At 40.5% G+C, this 22,177-nt stretch overlaps 1 protein-coding gene across 4 annotated transcripts in view; it reads right to left on the bottom strand.

Moving 5' to 3' along the window:
* SLC20A2 (solute carrier family 20 member 2) overlaps nucleotides 1-22,177 on the bottom strand; it is a 56,794-nt gene that overhangs the window by 21,644 nt on the left and 12,973 nt on the right. The window contains exons 1-6 of one of the 4 annotated variants that reach the window (XM_056490618.1): nucleotides 16,386-16,536; nucleotides 16,219-16,279; nucleotides 9,995-10,544; nucleotides 5,264-5,404; nucleotides 3,960-4,045; nucleotides 1,833-1,929 (exon numbers count right to left, since the gene is read on the bottom strand). In XM_056490618.1, coding sequence (XP_056346593.1) covers nucleotides 1,833-1,929; nucleotides 3,960-4,045; nucleotides 5,264-5,404; nucleotides 9,995-10,283 — 613 coding nt within the window. In that variant the 5' untranslated portion in view covers nucleotides 10,284-10,544; nucleotides 16,219-16,279; nucleotides 16,386-16,536. Of the gene's footprint in view, nucleotides 1-1,832; nucleotides 1,930-3,959; nucleotides 4,046-5,263; nucleotides 5,405-9,994; nucleotides 10,545-16,218; nucleotides 16,304-16,385; nucleotides 16,537-22,177 lie in introns of those variants that run through there. The other 3 variants (XM_056490617.1, XM_056490616.1, XM_056490615.1) reach the window with 3 other exon arrangements.

Consider the following 22,177-nt stretch of genomic DNA (forward strand, 5'->3'; position numbering starts at 1 on the left):
AGTATTTAAAGGTATAGTTGACATGGAAACATTTTCAGGTTTAGTCTTCCAGTTTCCTGTTGCCCCACTGGGATGTTATTTCCAAAAGAGACAAGGTTAAAACCCCCACATTAAGGCTGCTAAAGCAAGTTTGCAGTGTTTTCATAAATCCATGCATGTTAAAATGTGTTGCCCATTAGGTTTAAGTGTTTACCTGACCTTTGCTCTGGCCCATAAAGCCTGATGCTTAGCTTGCTCTAAGCCCTGATTTACTTATGATATAAGCTTAATGCAGCAAGCCAAAGCTGAGGCTTTGTCCTGCAATGCACAGCAACACCAACAACTCATGTTTCTGTAATTATTCCCCCAACAGAGATCCTTGCACTTGTTCAATGAAACAATCTGACTCTCAGTGAAGAAAGAGCTTGGAATCTGATCTTTCAAACCCATACATACATTGCCTGTCTTGAAATCTACATGATTAATTCATCCTTGTGAGTAAATGTTGCCAGAACAGAGGCCTTGGAGAGTAAATATGTATTTCCCCAGTATCAAAAATGGAGTCCCACCTTTTTATTCACACACTTTAGAGACTTTTAAGCTGAAACAGAGGGAACATTAAGATTCTTATTTAATTTATTTTGCTTAATGAGTCACTGCAGAGTGCCTGACCTACTTCTGCAGTACAACTAATGAGGAAATGTGAGTTATACAGCTGATTTACTGTTAAACATCTTGGATACACAGCCAATTAGACTTAAGAGGAATAGTAATGTTACCTTCAAATTGGAAATGTGTCAAGTTTTTTATTAATTCCAGTAATGCTATGTGATGGAGTAGGGTCTACCAACTGCACTTATTTACTACATCTAGTGTGTTGGATTTTAGAGAAATATTTCCATTCAAAAAAGTGTCACTTTCTAAGCCTGCTTTCTTAATTCAGGGCCATGTTCAGAAATCTATCTTCAACTGCCCCTTCATTCATAGCTCTTGGATGATAATCTAATCTAAAGATAACATTTAACTACCAGAGTCTTCAAAAAAGTAGTTGAGATCACTGAACATCTTTGTTCTGAACCCTTTTGCTAGAAGTGTGTGCTTAAATTTACCACTTCAGTAAACCATAAAAATATAAATGCAAATACATAAAATAAAATGTGAGAATATAAATATACAAACATAAATACAAGAATATAAAAATTCAACTAATACAAAAATAAAAATTCAGATATAAATATATATATTAATAAATACAAACATGTCAGTGCACATATGATATAATACAAAAATATAAAAAAACTCCTTCAACTTTCTTCTACTAACTTGCAATCAAAACACAACACCAAAGAAACAAGATGCTTTCAATGGAGAAACATGCTTGGGGATTCTTATCATTAAAGGGAAATAAAGAAGTAATTTAAATAACAGTCTTGGAGTCAGATGTGCCAGAACACTGACTCTGCTGATGTCAGTGGAATGACAGCAAAACACTGAGTGCAGACAGCACTTGCTCTCCCACCCTGCTCTGAACCCTCACTCCTTGATGCACAAACCTAGAATACTTTTGAGAGCTCAACTTGTGCCCAGATTTACGATGCCAAAGCTGCATCTCCGTAACTTCCCTTCCTCTAAAGAGGGATTTTTTTTGTAGCTGTGCTCTTCCCCACTAACCAGAGCGATCAGGAGGGTGTCACAAAAACACACACACAAATAGAAGCACGTGGGGAGGTGAATGATTTACTCTTGCCCTTGTTGGAGGGCAGGAGGAGATAACTCTGTGGTGTCTGGGTGATGCTGGCAGCATCCTCACACGCTGTGGGATGCCTCCCTCCCGTGCCTCCCGGCTCACTCACCTGGTGCCCCAGTGTACATGATGGAAAACACATTAATAGCTATGGTAGCAGCATAAAACACCGGGAGAGCGCGGAGACCATTGGGCACAGGGTCTTCCTGCACAGAAACCGTGGAGAAAAAGAAATGTTAGTTGGATTTCACACCAGATTCACGTCTGCATGAACCTCCAAGTGGAAAACTCATGCTCCCAAGTCAGTGCCAGGCAAGTGGAGCTTTTGCATGTTGAGGAAAGGATGGCAACTTGCTTGGTTACACCCAAATCCACAATGCTAGTCCCGGCAAGTACCAGCACTCTGGGTAAGCTTGACACTGTTAATGGGAACTAGGGACATTTGTTATATTTTCCAGTCAGCTGCAGACATGCTGAGTGACCTGGGGGCAGGTTTCTTTCTGCAAGTGTGTTCTTATTTATTTTGTGTCCAAGATGAGGAGCCCCTTTCCTTTAACAGAACTTAAGGGTGCCAAGCAGGAGAGGGTTTTGATGTTTTGGACTAGTGCTACAAGCAGAAGTGCAATGCATCCATCTCAAAACCATATCCCTAAACTCTGTTTTGACCGAGACAGCCTGGCACTTCCTACCAGCTAACAGAAATCTCTGAAATCCCAGTGTCTGGCTGTATTAAAGAGGTAACACACACAGTGAGCAGGCAGTGTTTAGCATGGCAGTGTTTAGTGTCTCCTGCCCACTGCATTCTCGTGCTCTCAGCACTCTCAAGGAAACTCAGCTGTCAGCGCAGTGGAAACGCACCGTGTGAGCCACGGACAAAGCCTTTGTGAGGGACTGCTTTGGCCTTCTGAGGGGCTCCATGTGTTAGCAAAGAGCCTGGCAAAGCTGAGGGCTTGCTAATGTGGTTTTATTCTTGCTGCCATGAGCTATAAAAGGGAGCTGAGAAAAGGCTGTGGCCACCCTGTGCTATGCCCCGACCCCAAGCGTCATGCAGATGGGCTGTACTTGCAGGGCTAGCTGCTATTCACAGACACTCCCAACAAGGGCATGGAGCCCTATACAGGCCACAGGCTCACAAGATAGAAAGCTGCTCTGTTTTTATGTGTTCACACAAGTCACTACCTGCTTAGGTTCAGAAGCTCTACAGATCTTACTGCTTTGTGAATGGCACAGACAGCAGTTGGGAGACAATTTCCTTAATTTGAACTTTTTCTGCTTCTTAAATGCTTAAATATGTGGCTTTAATACCAAAGTTCACATTATTTTGATGGCTAATTTCTTAAGTTGCTAGGATCTAAATACAATTGTGGAACCTTTCCTTATCTTTTATGCAACTTGAGTTATTTTTTATTTAAAGCTGAATCTGATCAAATCTATCAACTGTTTTTATTGCTGACATTTATTTAGAGCAGAAATAAAGACCTATTAAGCTGAGGTTACAGGTGGTGCTATTTATAGCAAAAGAATTAATCCCTAATCTATTTAAGTTCCCTGCTAATATAACTGCTATATAGTTAACTGCTAATATAGTGTCCCTTATTTTAGGTCACTGTCATGCACTGCACTTCCCCATTTTAGCAAGTTGAATGGTGTGAGAGAAATGGAAAAGGCAGACAAAAGTGTTCAGGTTTCCAGTTCATGCTGGGTGGCCAGCAAGTCATCTTTTGCCCTGGAGATACATGGACTGATGTTACCTCAGGTCACTAAATCCCATTGATTCAGATTTCTTGAGATATAGGCAGATGCCCATCTTCTAATGTCTGACGTGCTGGAAAACCATGTCTTAAAATCTCACAACTTTAAAATACTTATTAGAGTATCTCCAAGAGAGGACTATTCTGTTTAAATTACAGTCAGAACAGCTACTGTGAGGCTAAGTCAATGTCAGCAAGTGCTAATATAGAAGCAGCCTCAATGTACCATCCTCTGACCAACCAGAATATACAATATTAATTATGACATAGCACCTTCTAAGTCTCAAACACTTGTCAAATTACTTATTATGAGCTTTCAGAACTGCTAAGAGCAAGTATAACTCAAATGGCTATTAAAAAAATCACTAGTCTCCTGTCCAAAAATAAGTCACAAACTCTCAACTCTGGAAATGCCAGCACTCAAATTGGAGGCTAAAACACGACCTTCATACTAACCACTCATTATAAGAGTGAGATTTCTTTACCTTGTTTAAAATGAAGAATCTGATCAGCACAAAGAGGATTCCAGACATCAAGCCAGATAACAGTGGGGAAATAAACCAAGAGGCAACTGTGTTGAAGAAAGAATGAAACTTGAAATAATCAGTATTCTTACATAATAATTAAGTACATTGTTAATGAGCAATTAATTTAAAACCATTCTTGTACAACTGGAATGAATGTTTTACATGTTTACTTACAACTGGTGCACCTCAATGTCCACCGACACTCATGAAACTCAAAGTAATGCTAAACACCATTAGAAACAACAGCCAAAGCATTTCCTGCTAATTTTGCAAGTTTAGCAATCAAATTCATCAGGAAAGTTTCTTCTAGTTTGAATCAGAGTAGAAAAAAAGAAAGAAAGCACTGTAACTTCCTAATCACCATGGCCACAAATGTTGCAAGCTAGTGGAAAGCAACTGCATCTAGCAGGATGCCATGCTGCTCCCAGGTTAACAGTCTCAAGTTCCAGAATACCACAGAAATATCAACTGCAATGTATGATGCATGTACATTTTTTGCAGGCCAGCCCTCCAAATGCCCAGGACTAATTTAACTGAAGTAGGTGGTAAAGCTCCCACTGATTTCAATAAAACCGGATTAGGGCAGCACTCTGGAAATCTCATCCACAGTGATTTATTGTTTGCAGCATGGTTAACAGATTGATTCTGCTGTCACTGAAAACTCTTTTACTATTGAAAGAATTAAAAAAATACATGCATTGCTAAAATTCTAATATATTACCATGCCTTCAGCATAAAATCCTTTTAATAAGAGACTTTGGGCTGCATCTTGAGTTCCAAAGGCTTCCAAAACAGTAACAAAACACTCCATCACATCTCTGCTTGGATGTGCCACTGATCTTGGCAATGGGAGGCTGTGAGTTAAATGTGCTGTAAGCCCTGAAGGTGGTAGGTGGAGAAACATGACTGTGGGCATTCACATGATAGCATTCACATTGTTGAGTGCAAGTACAGGGTAGTATGAGCTGCCACAAAAAGAATTAGAAGAGGAAGAATGTCACCTTGAAGCATGTTTCTTGAGGGACAATGTGTCCCCAGCTTACCACTGGGGAAGTACCCCTTTCTCCACTGGAGACACACTGCAGCCCTCAATGAACATGGCACCAGTGCATTTTCTGAATGACACAACTGGGGTGGAAAATAATGAGGGAGTGCTTTCAGCACAAAGCAGATTTCTGGGAATGTTTTTCGTGGGCAACACACACTATTTCACATACCCTTACACATAAAAGGAGACTTTTACACATAAAAGGAGCACTTACCAATCTTGACAAGCTGCATCCACTGGACACCCTGCGTGCCAATTGCCACCAGAGAAAATCCAATCGTAGCACCTACAATGCAATGGGTCCCTGATATTGGGAGTTTCAAGAACGATGCAATTAGCTGCCAAACAGCAGAACCTAGAAACAAATTAATCATATGGTATAAACAACAACAACAACAATAATGTAATGCAGAAAATTCTTTGCCATGTGCCCACATTCTTGTACAAGTGCTGCCTACACTCCTCATGAATAAGAGAAATCTTCTAAAGAGAGTTTTGTTCCTGTTTTGTCTCTAAAAGCAGATACTAAGACAGTTTAATAGCAGTTTTGAATGTTACATCTTACTTATGATTGCTAATGACCAACAGCTCCCTATAACTCACAACAGTTCTGTTTTCAGTACTTACAGCCTGTCTGACTAAGTACACAAACTGCTCCCAGTGCTTAGAAATCCTCATTCTTGAGAGCAGACCCTGGGAACCTCCAGGTGATCAGTGTGAGGAGGCATTCACCATTTCACTAGTGAACTACCTATGCTTCCAAACATGGATACTACCAGAGAAAGATTCAAATTGTGGGACAGAGAGATTTTATGCTTCATCTCAGTGACACACAGCCATCCAGTCCTCTATAGGAAATATGGACTGAGGAAAGAATGACTCTCTCACTGCCTTCATCTGCAGCTCGTTGTTGCACTGCAGAAATTCAAAACTGCTGGAAAGGCTTATGTTAGTCATGGAGAAGCCAAAGATACCCCTGGCATAAGGAAATAAGTTCCCCTAACTAACTAAGGGACAGTGCTTAATAGTCTGTATAGTAAATGCAACATCTGGTGTTCCTACAAGGCATCTGGGAAGGATGCTGGCCAAGAGTGCAGGAGAAAAAAAGTATCCCAAGCACCACTTTCAGGAGTTAGATCAGACAGAGTTGGCCACCAAGCTCTCGAGCCTTCAGCTCCATGCTCTGACTCCTTTTCACTTTGCAAAGACACATGATCCCTGCTCCGTGGCACTAACCTCAGGACACCAAAATATTTTTGAGAGTGACACAAGCTTTCTGTGGACCTCCCCTAATATTAGAGAATTCTTACAAAGATCTCTTCTTCATTTTAACACTTCATGGCCGTGAGACTAAATCCTTATGAATTGAATCACCAATGGCAGCAATCAGACTGCCATAAGAGATCTTGAATTTTCTGGCTCATGCCACCTATCTTAACAGATCTGCAGCAGATATGGGTAATAAAGCAAGGTCACTAAACACATGCTGGCAGATTACCCAAAGTTTCAACCTCCATCCTCAATTCCAACAGGAGAAGATGGTTTGAAGGTCTTGAAATAGAGCCATCTGCAAGTGGTGATTTGCTGGTATCATATGTGGCTACATTTGGAAGTCAACCAGTTTGTAAAGCTGATCTCTCATGGCGTACTATCCCAAAACAACTGTTACTTCTCTTGCTAGTGGAAATTCTAGATCAATCAAGGAACACCTGCTCCTTAATTTTTTGGCTTCTTTTCCCCTGGACTAAAATAAAAATAAAAACAGTGTGAAACCTTTGGCATGAACTTAGAGACCAGCAAATGGAAGTGAGGAGAAGGAGAAATCAGATGGTTACATCTGAAAGAAATCAAATAAAAAGCTAAGCTACCATAGATATATAATTACAAAATACTCAGTATGAAAACAGGGGAAATGCAACTAAGCCACAGCTGCACTGCAAATGTCTAGTGAGGACCGGGAATTTATTGTCAGGAGAAATAGAGGGAGTATGGAACTATTTCCTGTTTATTTAACTTCAGAGAATCACAGAATGGTTTGTGTTGGAAGGGACCTTAAAACATCATCTAATTCCAAACCCTATGCCATGGACAGGGACACCTTACACTACACCAGATTGCTCAACTGAAAACAAAGAGGAGAGAAAGAAAAAGGTGGGGGAGGACCAACAGATGGTCTGAGAAGGACAATGCATAATCCAAAGAAGTTTAAGGAAGTACTTTAAGGAACAAAAGAAAATACAAAAGACGCCAGAGCAGGACTTTACTCTGGGACTTGCAGTGCTTTAACTACCTACAACAAAGATTTAACTCTCCTTTAACATAAAATGTATGCTCTCAATTTTTTCCTTTGCAAAACTAACTTAGGAATCAGGAGGCTCACTAGGCTGATTCAGACCCTTCATGCCTGCTCACACCGTGGCCCACACTTTTCCCTCTTGGTTAATATCCCCTAAAGACAGAGGGCTGGCTGCAGACTGCCCTGACCAGGAGTTTGCCTGCACCAGCATTTGGCCAGGGTGCATCTGATCCTCCCCTGCTGCTGAGGGCACCATCCATTCTCCTGAGGCTCCAGTGCTCCATGCCAGCCCCCATCAAATACCATGTCACCTGCAGGACTAGGTAAGTACTTGGCTTTGCTAATCCTGGCTGGGATGTCCTCTCTGTTAGCAGCACCTCCTCAATGGCATCAGCTGCTGACTTCAGCTAGCACCAGACCCTCTAGAAGAACACACGGGCAAGTCCTGACAATAACCTGACAATTAGTTAATGCTGGGCAAGTACTACAATTTACCCCCAAGAGCAACAGTCCTTAACCTTTCATAATAAACAATGTGCTACAAATTACTACAAAATACTACATTTTAAAATTTTCATCCCATTACTTCCTGCTTCTTTTCTCTTAGGAGTGAAGGTTGACCTGAAAATTACATCTGCTGTTTGCTGCAAGCATCAAAGGATCTTCCACCAACATCTGGAAAGAGGATACAGTGGTCTCTCCCAGACTGTTGACTCATTTAAGCCTCATTAAAATTCAGAAGCTAAATCCATTTGCAAAAACACGATCATAGGCATGAGAGAACAGGGTGGGGGAAAATGAGGAGCAAAAACAGAAAGAGGAAAAGAAAACATCAAAGAAGGCTCAGAAAACAGAAAAAATACCATACATCCAGAGAAAAGCAGAAAATGGATCCGAGGGAAAAAAATTGAAATCTGCATTTTGTAACTTCTGATTAATTCTGAGACTTATAATGTGGAATTTCTTCTTAACACTCCTCCTGGAGGAAGGGAATGCAACTGGTCATGAAGTTCACACAGGCTTATGTAAATACGCATACAAATAAGTTGTTTTCTTTGAGCTTCTGGCCAGTTGCCTCTGCAGGGGGTATCTGAGACTTCAAACTTTGCCCTGCCAGGATCAGGATACCAGAAATAGATACAGAAAAGTAAACAGACCCTTCTTCAATGGGAATCAAGAACACACAGGTCACTTACGTTTCAGACTGTGCAGTGCTCCCGGCTCACACCCATGGGAAAAGACAGAGCCATCTCAGCAAGCACACGGATAAAAGATGCAAGTGGAATGGTGCTAAAAATCCACCCTACACCTTGAGGGAAAGACTGGACACCTACAGCTGACTCTGCAAGGTATCAGGAAAGAGGAGCTGATGGCGGGGGAGAGGGTGAAGGGCAAGAGCACTTGAGGTGGCTTTAAGGTGGAACCGATTTCTTGGTAACCAAACCCCTTTTGCCCCTTGGGCAGGGAAAGGTGGCCAGTCTTCAGAAGGCTCAGAAGCAGCCAAAGAACCAAGGGAACTACCTCTATACTCTCATGCAACTCCAGAAACTGTCATTCAATGTCCAATTTGACCCATAAAAATAATTTTATTTTTTTTTTAATTTTCCCTTTTCCCAAAGGAAACAGGAAAATAACCCTGTGTAGTAAATCTCTGCCCAGACTCACCTACCTCCTGTGTAGGTCTTGCATAAAAAATGTGAGGAGGTTAGAAGGGATAGCTGGAAATAATATTTAGGTCAGGTTTAAGTAGATTGAAGGAAGAAAATCTTTAAGTGGAACGTGCCTCTCAAGCAGAGGATGCTGTGATGCTTGTGTAAATCACCACCCTGCCATGGGATATCACCAACCTGCCAGACTGAGGTGGGAGTCTGGCCCCTTGCCGGGGCTGCCTCTCCCACAGATAAAGGGTTTCCTCCCTGCTGCCTCCTGCCCTTTAAAAGCAGGTTTGCTCCTTGAGGGAGCTCTCTAAAAGCTCACAAAGCCTCTTGCACATAAACAAAGAGTAAATACAGTGGATTAATGTTACTTACCTCTGTTACTTGCTCTGAAAAGAGATTTAGTTAACTACAAACACAAGCAGGGGCTGACTCTAAGGTGCACTGACCTGCTGTCGTTTGGGTCAGCAAACCAAAAAATACCTTAAATGTGTGATTATCTTTACTGCTCTCTTAGTTTTGCTGTGGGCAAGGGTAAGTGTAAGACTAAATGCAATCACTCAGCCCAGCAATCAGTTTACACAAATGTGTCTGGATTTTCTGTAACTTTTTAAAAAAAGATTCATACATACTTATTGCAAACTGCTGATTCTGTAGGATTTTGTGTATAGACACAAATGCTAGGCTTTTATATTTTCCATTTATCATCACAAAATCTCCAAAATAATTTTTTTCAGTATCTTATATGGATATAGGATACATGGTGTTAAACATTTCTTTTCAGCTATTAGTTAAATGGCTGAACCATTTAAAAATGTAAATTATTAGAAACATTTAAAAAAACATAGGATTGAAAAGGAATACAGGCCCCTGCATTCACACAGAAACAAATGCGCAGGTCCAGAAGATGGGAAGACTTAATTAACAATGCTCACAATTGACAGGGTGACAAATACAGAACAAAAATTACTTGGAATAGGAAAGTATCACTTACCAACCATTGCACTCACTTCTCCTGCCATCAACAGTGGGACAGTGTTGTTGTACAGGTTGACATCAATGATACCTTTCCGAATTGTTTCTCCTACTTTTGCTCCCAGTAATACTGAGCCAGTGGTTTCAAAAACTGAAGCCAAAATGCAAGCTTGGCGTAAAGTAACAACACCAGAGCCCACAGCCGTTCCAAAAGAATTTGCAACATCATTCGCACCAACCGAAAAAGCTAAAATAAAAGCAATGATAAAACCCACAATGACCATCCACAGGTACTCATCCATTGCCATCTTTCCCAAACTGTAGATTAGCTTCCCCTTTGCAAATAGTTAATAGTCAAGGCTGGAGGGCACCGCAACGGATTTGGAAAGCAGATTTCTTGTAAACAATGAGTTCTCTCTGGAAAGTGCTGGGTAGTGTTAGAATGTGAAGAAACTGCTAACTGCTGATTTTCGAACTACTATAAATACTGTTCATTTGGCTGCCTTCGGTCAGCAGTGAAACACATTCCATATTTTTCTTCCAAACCGGTAGGACTGTGATGTTCTGTCCTGCAACAGAGAAACAGAAAAAAATAAAAACAAAAAAACAAAAAACAAAAAAACAAAAAAAAAAAAAAAAAAAAAAAAAGGAAAAAAGAAAAGAAAATTAAGGGGGGGAAAAAAGGGGGAATATTCAGCAGAGCTCATAACAATGCACGTTTTCAGAAGCAAACAGATGATTTAAACCCACTAATGGGGTCCTACCTCAGCATGTGACTGCTCTAATCATAAAGCAATTCAGAAAAGATTCAAATTAGGTCACCTCCAAAGCAATATTTTTCTTGCAATATCACTGACCAAGAAAATCTTTTGAGCAATTGAAAAGGATTTAGAAAGTTTGAGAATTTTGTTTGTGTTGAATTTACCAAGCAGAGCAATAAGCCCTCTTTCTAGGAGGAGGATCCCTCTTGGCATTTTGCACCCAGTGAATATAAGACATATAGAGTACATAGACCATACCATAAAGCCTGACTCCCAGCTGATATATAACACCTAGCTCCACTGACCTTAGCAGAGCTCTCAACATTTTATCAGCTGTAGCCATGGATAGGCTCCTTTGAAAAATTATTTTATATGTATGCCTAGGAAACACCACCGAAAATACTCTGAAGAACATTAATATTCATCTGTTGTTATTATCACATCACATGCAGAAAGAATACAATTTCCTTACAGCTTTTCAGTCACTGAAACAGCACAATAATTTCAGTATTTCCAAGTATCCCTTCTGGTTTAGAGAAGTCTGTGAAAAAGGGGCAATGAAAACATTGAATTCTCTGGTTTTTTCCTAGAGATAGTTAACAATTACTAACAGTTACTATATTCAAACTATTGTCACAGATATCTTTGAGTATTAATGTTGACAGTTTCAGTTTTATGACTGCCTTTTGAATGACATCTTTCTTAGTCCAATAAAGGAGTCAGCTCTTTCAAAGCAACACAGAGAAAGGGAGTTTAAAATATAAAACCTTCATTGTCCAAAAGACTCTTAAATAGAGCAATAAGGCCCACAGTGATGTGAAGATGGTCAAAAGCTAGAAGCAAATTTTCCCAAACCGCCAGCCTCCTCCAAGGGCTAATTCTCTTCTGTTACTGGCCACACAAAGATGTCCTGTGGTCCTGTGGCAAGGGGTTAAATGAATATTTAGCAGCAAATATGCATCAGCTAACTTCACCTCTTTTAAGAAGCTCTTCTAGAGAGCAGGGGATGTCAGATTAAAGCTCTGAGCCCACTTCCTGCTCATTTCCCCCCAGTCACTTCAATTTCATACAATGTTCCCACATGCACAGTTTCAAGATCATGCTTCATTTCTTTCAACGACCCAAACGCAATTTGGGTCCTGTGGTAGCAAGGAGGAAGGGTCTCTCAAACCCCTGAAATAATAGCAAATTTGAAAAATTAGAAGAGATTTTGCATACTCCTGAGGTGCTGGATCCTTGAGAACAACCAAGAGGAAAATAAAACACCTATCTGTAAGTGTTAACTCTTAAACTGATGTCAAGGATTGATGCTTTCGCTGCATATACAGGTTCAGCAAAAAAGATGTCCCTCTTTTTTTCCACAGGCTCCGAACTGGCTGAACAACTGTTGCTCCAGTCTTTTCCAGATATGGAGCAGACATCAATCCTTGAATGCCTTACACTCTAAAATAACATTTCAGAAGGTCTTAATGGCTAAAAACATTTGTATAAGGATTTTTATACTATGAGATAACATGAGAAAACGAAGCACCAAAGCATGTTTTCTGATTGAAGACTTGTTGCTTTTTTATAATTCATGAGCACTCAGCCCATTGAGTGGAAAAGGACTTGACAGAAACACAAAAAGCTAATGATATTTGGAAGAAACAATTATAGTTAGCACTTGTTTGCTCGTGAATGATGACAAAACCCCACTAAAAGAATTTGGTTAAAATTTTCTATAATGCATGTCAGATTTTTGCTAGGAGATGAAATACAGGACTAAGGTCCTTCCTTGATCCTGGAGATTAATGATTAAGTTCTTCATCCTGCATGCATTTCCACAGTACTTTTGCCAAGTTAGCCTCAGTGCCCCAGTTTCTTCTCCTGAAAATGGGCAAAGCTGACTGAGGTCCATGCATGCATCCACAGACTGTGATTATACAAGACCCATTTCTTTGGACCAGCTAGATAAAAGCACACTCTTATTCCCAATAGAGATCTGTCTTTTCTCCACTTATCAACCAACCTACCAATTTATTGTGGTGACCCAATTCTTGGGACTGAGAGAAAGAGCAGGGTGATTGTGACATTCCCCCACCACAACAGAATTCATGGGACAAAGTTTGCCAAATCTGGCTCCTCCAGCCACAGCGAGTTCCTGCAGTTTCCAAAATAAACCACTAAGTCACAAGGTTGCCTTTATTAGCTTCCCTGGGAGAGGGTGGGGTGAACTCCTCCAGATGATCCCAAAGAAATTAAGACTTCAAGTGTGTGTATGTGTGCTCCTAAATGGTCTCATGAAGGCCAAAGAGTCTCCAAGAGACTGTCAGCAGGGCTTTTGGCAAAGGGCTCTGAGAGGCAGCAACATAAACTCCCTCCCTGTGAAATAGGATATATGGCCTCAGGAGAAAAGGATGTCTTAAGAAGTCACCCCTCCTGTCATTTTATGCAAGGTGATGGTTCAAAATAGAGCTTCCTCCAAAACTTGAGTGGCTCAACTTGATGTCCACTGTGTTGGCACAAGTAACAGCACAGCAGCAGCCAAGCTGTGTCTTTAACAAAACAGAAATCAAAAGTAAAAAAAGAATAAACACACGTTTAAAAATTAACATGTAAAATGCCTTTGAATGGCTAGGTGTTACTACTTTTAACCTTAAAAAATGGTAAGAGATTTTAAATGCTTATAAAAAAAGTCAGAAAAAAAGGCACATCTCTGCTGAGAAAGTTTTCAGAAATGAAAAATATCCTGCAAAGCAGGCCAGTGACTAAATACAGACTAATTCTTGCAGCACACTTCTTTCTAGAGCCCAAAATACATTTGGCATGCTCAGACATGCTGACCTCTGCCCCTCATCACCTAATATAACCTAAGAGCCTGTGGTATTTCATGTTGTTACTGGGATGAAAAAGAAACTGGAAAAAACATCATGAAATAGGGAATGGCAGGTGATCTGCTCCATGTGTGACACCTGGATGTCACCAGCCTGTGTCTCTCCTGTTCTCAGTTATATTTCATCAACATGCCTCTACGAAACCCAAATGCAATTCAACCTGACCTGCTGGATGCTGGGAGATCCTCCTATTTACCTCTGGGAATGGTCCACCTCTGCAACCAGGTGTGCTATGCTACCACAGCAGTCTCTGAATGGAAAAAGTACATTATCCTACTTAGGCTTTGGACATCTCTTCCTGAACCAGCCCACCCTGTTCTTTCCTGCTGTAAACTCACACTTGGGCATTAGCAGGGCAGAGGAATTGTGTTAGGACCAGGGAGCTGTAGGACCTGAAGCTGGCAGCATGCATTTCTGATGGCTGTTAGAGTGAAGAGAAATATGTAGAGATGACATTTCAAGCTGTAAGAAGCTAATTCTGCATTAAGGCAAGTTTTTTAGCTAATCAGAGTTTTCTTATGGTCCATAGTCAGTGTACCATATTACGAGGTTTGAGTTGAAGCCTTTTAAGTGGACTTAGAAACTTGAACCTCAGTGAGAAAAGTCTGATTTTTGGAAATGCTAAGCATGTCCCTCTGCCTCACTGGGAGATGATCCAGACACTTCCCCTCAGACTGTAGTTTGTTGTTAACTAAATGGCTTGTTATAACTCTGTCAACACAGAGTGCTATTTCTTCCCTAAGGGAGAGATGAGAACAAAACCTAGGTAAAAAAAACACTTCTATTCATGCACAATGACAAGTGAATCCTAAGGAAAAAGTTAGGATCTCAGTGGTAATCATAAGATCATTTTAGGACATGTTTATATATGGACATTTACTAAGACAGGTCTCCAGGAAGCTATTCACAGTATACTACTAAGCCTAGACAAGTTTCAATAAAAAAAAATAATACTAAATTTAAAAATCAGAGATGTCAGAGTTTGGGGATTTTTGTTTTTGCTGAACAAATTGCTGCTAAAGAGAACAGAAAAGTATCTAACAGCAGGAATGAATGGATAAATAAAAGCTCAGGACTAGGTTCAAATTCTAGAGAGGCAATCAGTGCATTACCCACCAGCAATCCAACTGTGTGGCATAAAGGAACAAACAGAGCTCCCGTAAATGTCCTTTAATCTTCTCTTCACTGAAAATCAGGGAAGAACCTATAGCACCTGTGAAACACTGAAAGGTATGCAGCTCATACCATATATAAATCAGGCTGTATGCAGCTCTCCTACTCTCAGAAGTTGCCCCACGCTGCAGCGGAAAATTTTTTTATATTCCGTATGGGACAAAAATTCTGTAATGTCCCAGTTTTAACCAATTTGTTGTTGACCAAGTATGAACAAAAATCAAAGGACAGCAGTTAGTGTAGCATTTCCCAAAATAATTTTTATGACTACTCTGCTTTGCATTATGGCAAAGCAGGCAAGGGAGGACAATTTCTTTTCCTCTGCCGTGTTGAAAACAGTAGACGTTTCATGATTGACAGAGGCACTGAATTTGTACTGACAGGCAGGTTCACTTTTAGTTACCAGTGGTGGAAAAGTCTGTCTAAAAAGCTCACCAGACAGCAGCTTCTGGGAGGTTAGCCCATATCCTCTCTATTTCTGTATGTTGCTTTTTATATAAAACCGATCTGTCAGATTCCCACCTATATGTATAAGCTCAGGCCAGATCTGAGTCTATGGGTACTAAACACAGCATTGCATAGAAACCCAGCCTGATTTATAACCAGAGCTACTCATATCATTCATATCAATAATCCTTATCATTTCCAGTTCATGCTCAGGCCACAAGGCTCACAAATTATTTACTTTAAATTACTAACGCTACATCCATTATATGAAAGGTGGTATTGAATAAAGTGGTTAAGGCTGAGAACATCCCTATATGGCTCTAAATTACATGCACAGGACTTGTCACAAGGCCAAACATTATGCAAGTTTAATGTTCCAGTTCACTAAAAGCACTCCCGACTTACTATAAAAAAACATCAATTACCACATCAGCAGAAGCAGGTTTTGTATCAATCAGTTCCTATTTTAACACATTCACAATGTGCTTAAGCATACTTCATGCTACTACTTGATATGGAAACAAGACTGAAGTTGATAGCTTTCCAAGGATTCCCATCCAGTTTAACATTGCAGAGAGGGACTGTCAGCTTTCAAAATTTCCAGAAGATGCTTCGTTTTACTTAGTCCCTATCAACCTTTTGTTCCCATCACTGAAAGGTCAAAATGGATATAAAATATCTACCATGATATTTTGTGGCTGAAAACATTCACTAAAAACACAGACAGAAGTCACTTTAAGCAATTCTACAAACAAGTAAGAAAGGTGAAGTATCAACAAGTTCTCATGCATTTGCTGATAACATCTTTTTCTCTAACTAAAGGACAATTTTATCCTTCAGTGACTGAACAAAGTCTTTTTAACACGCAAGTAGTTTTTATGACTCAACACTAAAGATTTTCAAGATCCATTCAGAGAAAACAAGTGTTCATGGTTACAGAAAACATGTTTTAGAAAAGAAAACCATGCAGAGAAGTCTTTAAAACTCACCCAGTATTTAAAAGTTGTTTCAAGAGAAAAAGGAGCTAAGTTCTTCTACCAACCTTCCCTCCTGATTGGAAATACAGGTTGAAGTCTAAAATAGACATCCTATCATTCAGCACAGTCACATCTGAACATGCAAACTTTCAGAGGGTAGAAAGAGGGCTATAACTTACACCAGGCAGTCCGGGGATAAAATTCACTCCGGCACAGGAGAGCACACAAGACAACACTGAGAAGCATCAATGCGAGTCCTGATTCTTATTCAGTAGGTGAAAATCTGCCTCCTCTTAAGCAAAGAATTCTGCTGGGGGTGGGCACTGATAAAACACAACACTGCGTCACGACTGCACCAGAGACACAAACCAATCCAATGAAGCTCGCATTCAAAGCAACAAAATGTTCCCTCCCCCCCACACCCCAGGCATAGGCATAGACAAGAAAGGAAATCTCATTTTTGACTGTCAGCTGGGTGTTTTGGTGAGATCAGGTAATCTCTGAGGAGTCCCAGATTTATTTGCAAGCACACTTAAATGCACTTTAATTCAAGTGCACGCGACAGTAGGGTACGTACATCCAATTTGGGAATGATGTTGAATGCTTGCTACTTTATCCATTGTCAGTAGAGGTTCCACAGGCTACACAGACTGCAGAAAGTTAAAGATGTGCACAAGTTTTGACTGGATCAATGCCTAAGCAAACAACTTCACTTAGTTCAGCCTAAATTACCCAATCCAGATTCCTTCAACTGCTTTCCTTTAAGTGGGAAACATTTTTGCACATAAGTCAAGGCAAAACTAACGTTTGCCTAAAAGCACCCGGTTTAGCTTTATATAAAATATTTGCTTTAAGACTACATAATGCAATTAAGCTATCATATTCAGCAAAAATAAATTAAAATCAAAACTGTATTGTCACAGTTAAAAAGCTGACAGACAAAAATTTATTTGGACACATTTATGGTTTATAAATTTATCTGCTAGGTTTTACTCCATTCTGAGTCACTAAAACACGTGTAATGATATTCCAACTTAATAAAATTAAATCTGTAAATTTTCTGCATCCTGAACATTTGAGAAAAAACAAATCAACTCAGATTTGTAAACACAGTCTTGGAGCATAATAATTTCCTCATCTATTTTTTCAAGTTTGAATAAAGGATATTTCTTAATGAGAAGTCAAAATTTTCTGAATTGGTTAAATTCAGCTGCACATCTGCAGGGGTTATTTCGTAAAACTGAAAAGTGCTTTACATTTCTTAAGAAAACTCACATGGATTAGCAAGCCTATATCACCTCCTAAAAAGAATTAGGGCAAAACTCCAACTAGAAATCTGCAATGAAGAAATTATATTAAAATTCTCACCTCCCCCCCAAAAAAATTATATCTACTGGGCCATGATTATTTTTTAAAAATGCTGATTCTTTATTTAAGGTTGACACCCAACTATAAGTCTGTGATATAGCTGCTACCTTTATGAAAAGCTACATCTCTTAAGTCTGGTTGTAATGTCTTTCATTTTGCTTCTGTAATAGCTGGCAAACAGACTTCCAATTTTTAGAAAACTGAGAGGCTAAAGCTTTCAAAGTGGCTTTCTCTTATGGACAAATGCAACATATTTTAACAACAAGTACATTAATCTCTTCCTGCAGATTATATATCTTAATACTTTTTTTAGCTTTATTTTTTTAACAAGTAGCATCAATCAATTCAAGTGAGAGTAACCATAATTGTAAACATTAAGTCAGCCTGTATTTATAGATCTGAATTCCAAAGTTTTAAGAAAGTGAATAAACAAGCCCAGAAACTTCTTCTAGCACTTATTTAACTTTATAAAGCTAAAAAAACCCAATTTATATATATATATATATATATATATATAATTTCATGTTCTCTTTATAGCTGATGTCTGCCTCCAACCCAAAGGGTCCCAGTAAGCATCCTAATTACTGCATCCCAGTAAATCCATCCTAATTCTCCTTAAAGGACCATTCCCCCAGCCTAGAGTAACCATCACGAGCATGCAGGTAAAAACACTGCTGAGGGGATGTGTTATTTGAGAGGTATCTATTTGAATTTCAAACCCCAGAAGCTGCCAGCCTGACCTGTGGGAAGCATCTCAGACCCAGGAGAGCTACAAACTGGAACCATTCTAGTGCTGCTTCCCACGAGCCAGCCTGGCCACAATGGTGGTTTCTTGTTGACCTAAGCTTCAGAGCTTGGTCTACACACAAAGCAAAGGATATAATAAACAGCACAGAGAAAAGGAAATATCTTCAAAGTTTTTGTTCTGCTAAATCAGCATTGTGGACTTCAGGCATGGGAAAATTCAAGCCAAGATAGGTTGACCATTAAAAAGAGTTATAATTTGGGACACCACTAAAGAAGCAAGCAAAGGAAAATTTATAAGACCACAGAATAAATTACGAGGATTGGTTTTTGGAAATGGAAGAACCAGTTTGGTTCCCATCAAATCAAATATTTGTAGAAATTATAAACTATAAACTTGATCAGATATCATAATTTGGTTTTAATTGTAATTTATTTTGGTAAATCCACTATTGATAGATTCTTGTTTGATTCAACAAACTCATGCTAGGCAGATTTATATTCAGGTTTAAATAATGTAATAGGAAAAGCCAATTTAAATAATTAATTTTAAACCCCCTTTGTTTTGCATTTCTGCATCAGCTATTTTCTGAAAGACACCCAGGTTCTCATTTCCCAGAGACCACTAAAAACAAAGTTAATTTTGCAACTTAGTGTAACTTTTATATCAAATGTAACTGGCTTTTTTTTGCCATATAGGTTTGAAGGCTAAGTATGTAAATGATTATTCATATTTTAAAACACATACATTTTGAATAGAAAATAATGGGGAATGAGTATAATTTTCTAACAATAAAACCCCATAAGAATTGGAACCTGGGTGCCTTTAATATGCATTTAGTCAGGAACAGAAATACAATAAAAACATCCAAAAGCTGCAAGATGTTGTTCCAGTTATATTGTGCCAGCTTAAACAAGGTTACTGACCAACCTCAGGAGCTTCTGGGCTTCCACATACCTGCTGGTACTCTAAAACTGGGAGCCACAAGCACCTGGAACTGGGGACCTTGACCCTGCCTAGGAACCCTTATTCCCCCCAATCTATAAACAAAGAAAATAAAATTAATGAGGAGGAATGGAAATGGGTGGCAGATGGCAGCCCATCATACCTCGAAGAAATCCAACTCTTGTAATACCCTCTTCTTTCTGGTATTGAAGGGCCCCATGACCATCTCCACCATGGGTGCCTTGAAGCAGGACACCACAGGCTAATCATTACCTGGATATCAGGACTGAGATCCTTGAGACTAACAGAGATCTAACACTCCTCTACCAAACGCAGCACATCTTCTTGGTGCTCTGGTGGTTCTATTATGCTCAAAGAATATCATCAAAACTCTGAGTGTCTGCTCTGCAGAGCCCTCAAACACAGTTTAAGTTAAAAAGAGTCAATAAAAGCACATCTGCTTTTTTTTTGCATGTTAGATAGCCAGCTCCAAAACATTTTGCTATCTATCATGATAATTTCTAAAAGAGATGTATCCATGTTTCACTGCAAGTAAAACCATCTCAGGGACTCTGGAAAGTTTAACACAGTAGGCATAAAAATTAAGAAGTCATTTAGCATTCAGGGGTGGAGCAACTGCTCTGCTCTAAGGACTCAAACCCCTTGGATGGGCTTTCCTGATGGCTCTGAACTTTGTCACCCAAACTTTTTTTTTTTCCAGCGAGCTTGCGGTCTCTCAAAGAGGACATCTCACCCCAGTTAGGGGACTTCCAGTGGTTGAGGTGAATTAGCTGTGCTTGCACAGGCATACATGGAGAGCTGCCATGTTACAGCATGTGACTCTGCTTGAGATCACACTTGCCTACTGAGCGAGCCAGCCCTGGGAAATGAAAGGGAGGAACCCACAAGTGGAATTGCTGGAGGCCAAGGCTGGCGCAGAGGATGACACAGGCTCCGGGTGCTGTGTGGCCTGGGAGAGCCATGCTGACTCCAACCCCTACCACAGCACAAGCCCATGTCAAGCCAGCAGGAGTTCAAAGGCAGCAAAGCAATTCTGAAAGAGCAAGGTTTTGGCCAGCACTGATTCAAGCACTGCCCCAGTTAATGCAGAGAACTGGACTTGGATTGCCTGTGATTCCAGATGCTTGACCAGAGACTAGAGCGTACCCATGTCCATACTAAGACCAAGGAAAAGAGTGAGCTGCTGTTCTGAGCCACCCTGAGCTTAATCTTTCCCTGCCCAGACCCATATCCAAGTAAATCAGCATGGGCCCAGTACTGTAAAAGCCCTGGCTACTGCTGACAACTCAAGGAGCATTATCCTGAAATACTAATGGACCTGTACTGACTTTATATAGAACATAAAAACTGCCCATGAAACACTCCTGTGGCAATCCAAAAATATGCATTTTGCAAATTCAGAGGCTTATGCAAAGATGCCCTTGGTGAAAAGCCAGAGTGTGGTTGCCAAAAGTCAACAGTGCAAATTTTTCAGATAAAGGAAACCTGACACGTCCAGCCCCACATTGCCTGCCATTTCCATTTCAGTTTGGGTTTCAGAGAACAATCACTGTGGAGCCTTCTGTTTGAGCCAGAAGAGATGGCTGGAGCTCCCTGGAGTCCAGAAACCCCTTCTCTTCAAACAGAGCTGGAGTGAGTGAGTAGTTTTCAACATGCCAAACCACACCGGTTCACTCTCACTGCCAACCTCCAAAATCGGTGTGGCCCACAGGAAAAAGACCAAGCACTGCTGAAATGAGCCAGCTGAATGTTCAAAGGAGGAAAGGACCAAGGGTATAACCAAACAGAGGAGGGACAACGACACTCACAGAGGTGTCAGAGGTTATGGGGGTAAATGGAAGTAGATGAGGCCAGTGCACTCTGGCAATGGAAATTTTGCTGGATTTTTTTTTGCCCTATGAGCATTGCAATAATAGAGATATAAAGGGGGAAACAGCAATGAAAGCTGTGACCTTGGCTTTATTTCACAGGAATAGGAGCCAAGTATTACACCAGGAGGCTGGTGATCATGCTCATGCTGCCTGGTAACCATGCAAAGCATGGCATCTGCCAAATAATAGGCCTGTTTCCCTCTCAAAGTCCAATAGCTGCTGTTCTCTCTTCTTGAGTCCATGCAATAATCTACATCTGTCTCCTGCAGCCTTTGCTGCTAGAGGCACGAGGAGCATGATGGTGAAGGAAACACCTTAAGTTCCACCTACCAGGCAGCATTAACATCCTGGTAGCTTCACTGTAGGTTGACAATACTACTGAAGCAAAGAAGTGGCCAACAGACTAGTCACATGGGCTGTATATTAAATCACTGTCAATGCAACATGCCAGAGAGTTCCCACAGCTGGGTTCTTGGCTTAGCAAACACCTCCAGGAGGACTTTGAGTGTGTGGTCATATTAAGCAGGTTGAGAAAAGTTAGCCTTTATCCCTCATGGAGGGCTGGGGAATAAACCCAGTGGATCCAGTGCCAATGTCCAGGTGGAGCACAAAAAGTCTTGCTAAAGGTTTGGGCAAGATAACAGGACACATGGACTGATGAGCATACTCATCTTCCAAAAGAGCTCAAACAAATAAAATTTCTCTGCTTGATGCACAGGCTGTAAGGAAGAGGAAATTATTAGGCAGCAGAATGTATTTGAGTACTTGGCACTAGCAAACAGTGGTGGCTACTGTGGCTCATCCTCAGGAAAAGGTGTTCCTAGCTAAGCCACAATGATGACAGTGACACATTTCAGCAGCCCGATGGCTGCCCAGAGGAGAAAAGATAGAATGGATGCTGCTGAGAGGTCAGGAATAGCAAAGGGGAGTCCATGAAGAACCCTCCCCTCTTCCCTGCCTCCTGGTGTGAGAATCAGAGCTAGTCATGCCAGGATCCTGCTATGCCCACCATGGCTCAAGC

The sequence above is a fragment of the Oenanthe melanoleuca genome, chromosome 4 (assembly GCF_029582105.1).
Source record: "Oenanthe melanoleuca isolate GR-GAL-2019-014 chromosome 4, OMel1.0, whole genome shotgun sequence".
NCBI lineage: Eukaryota > Metazoa > Chordata > Aves > Passeriformes > Muscicapidae > Oenanthe > Oenanthe melanoleuca.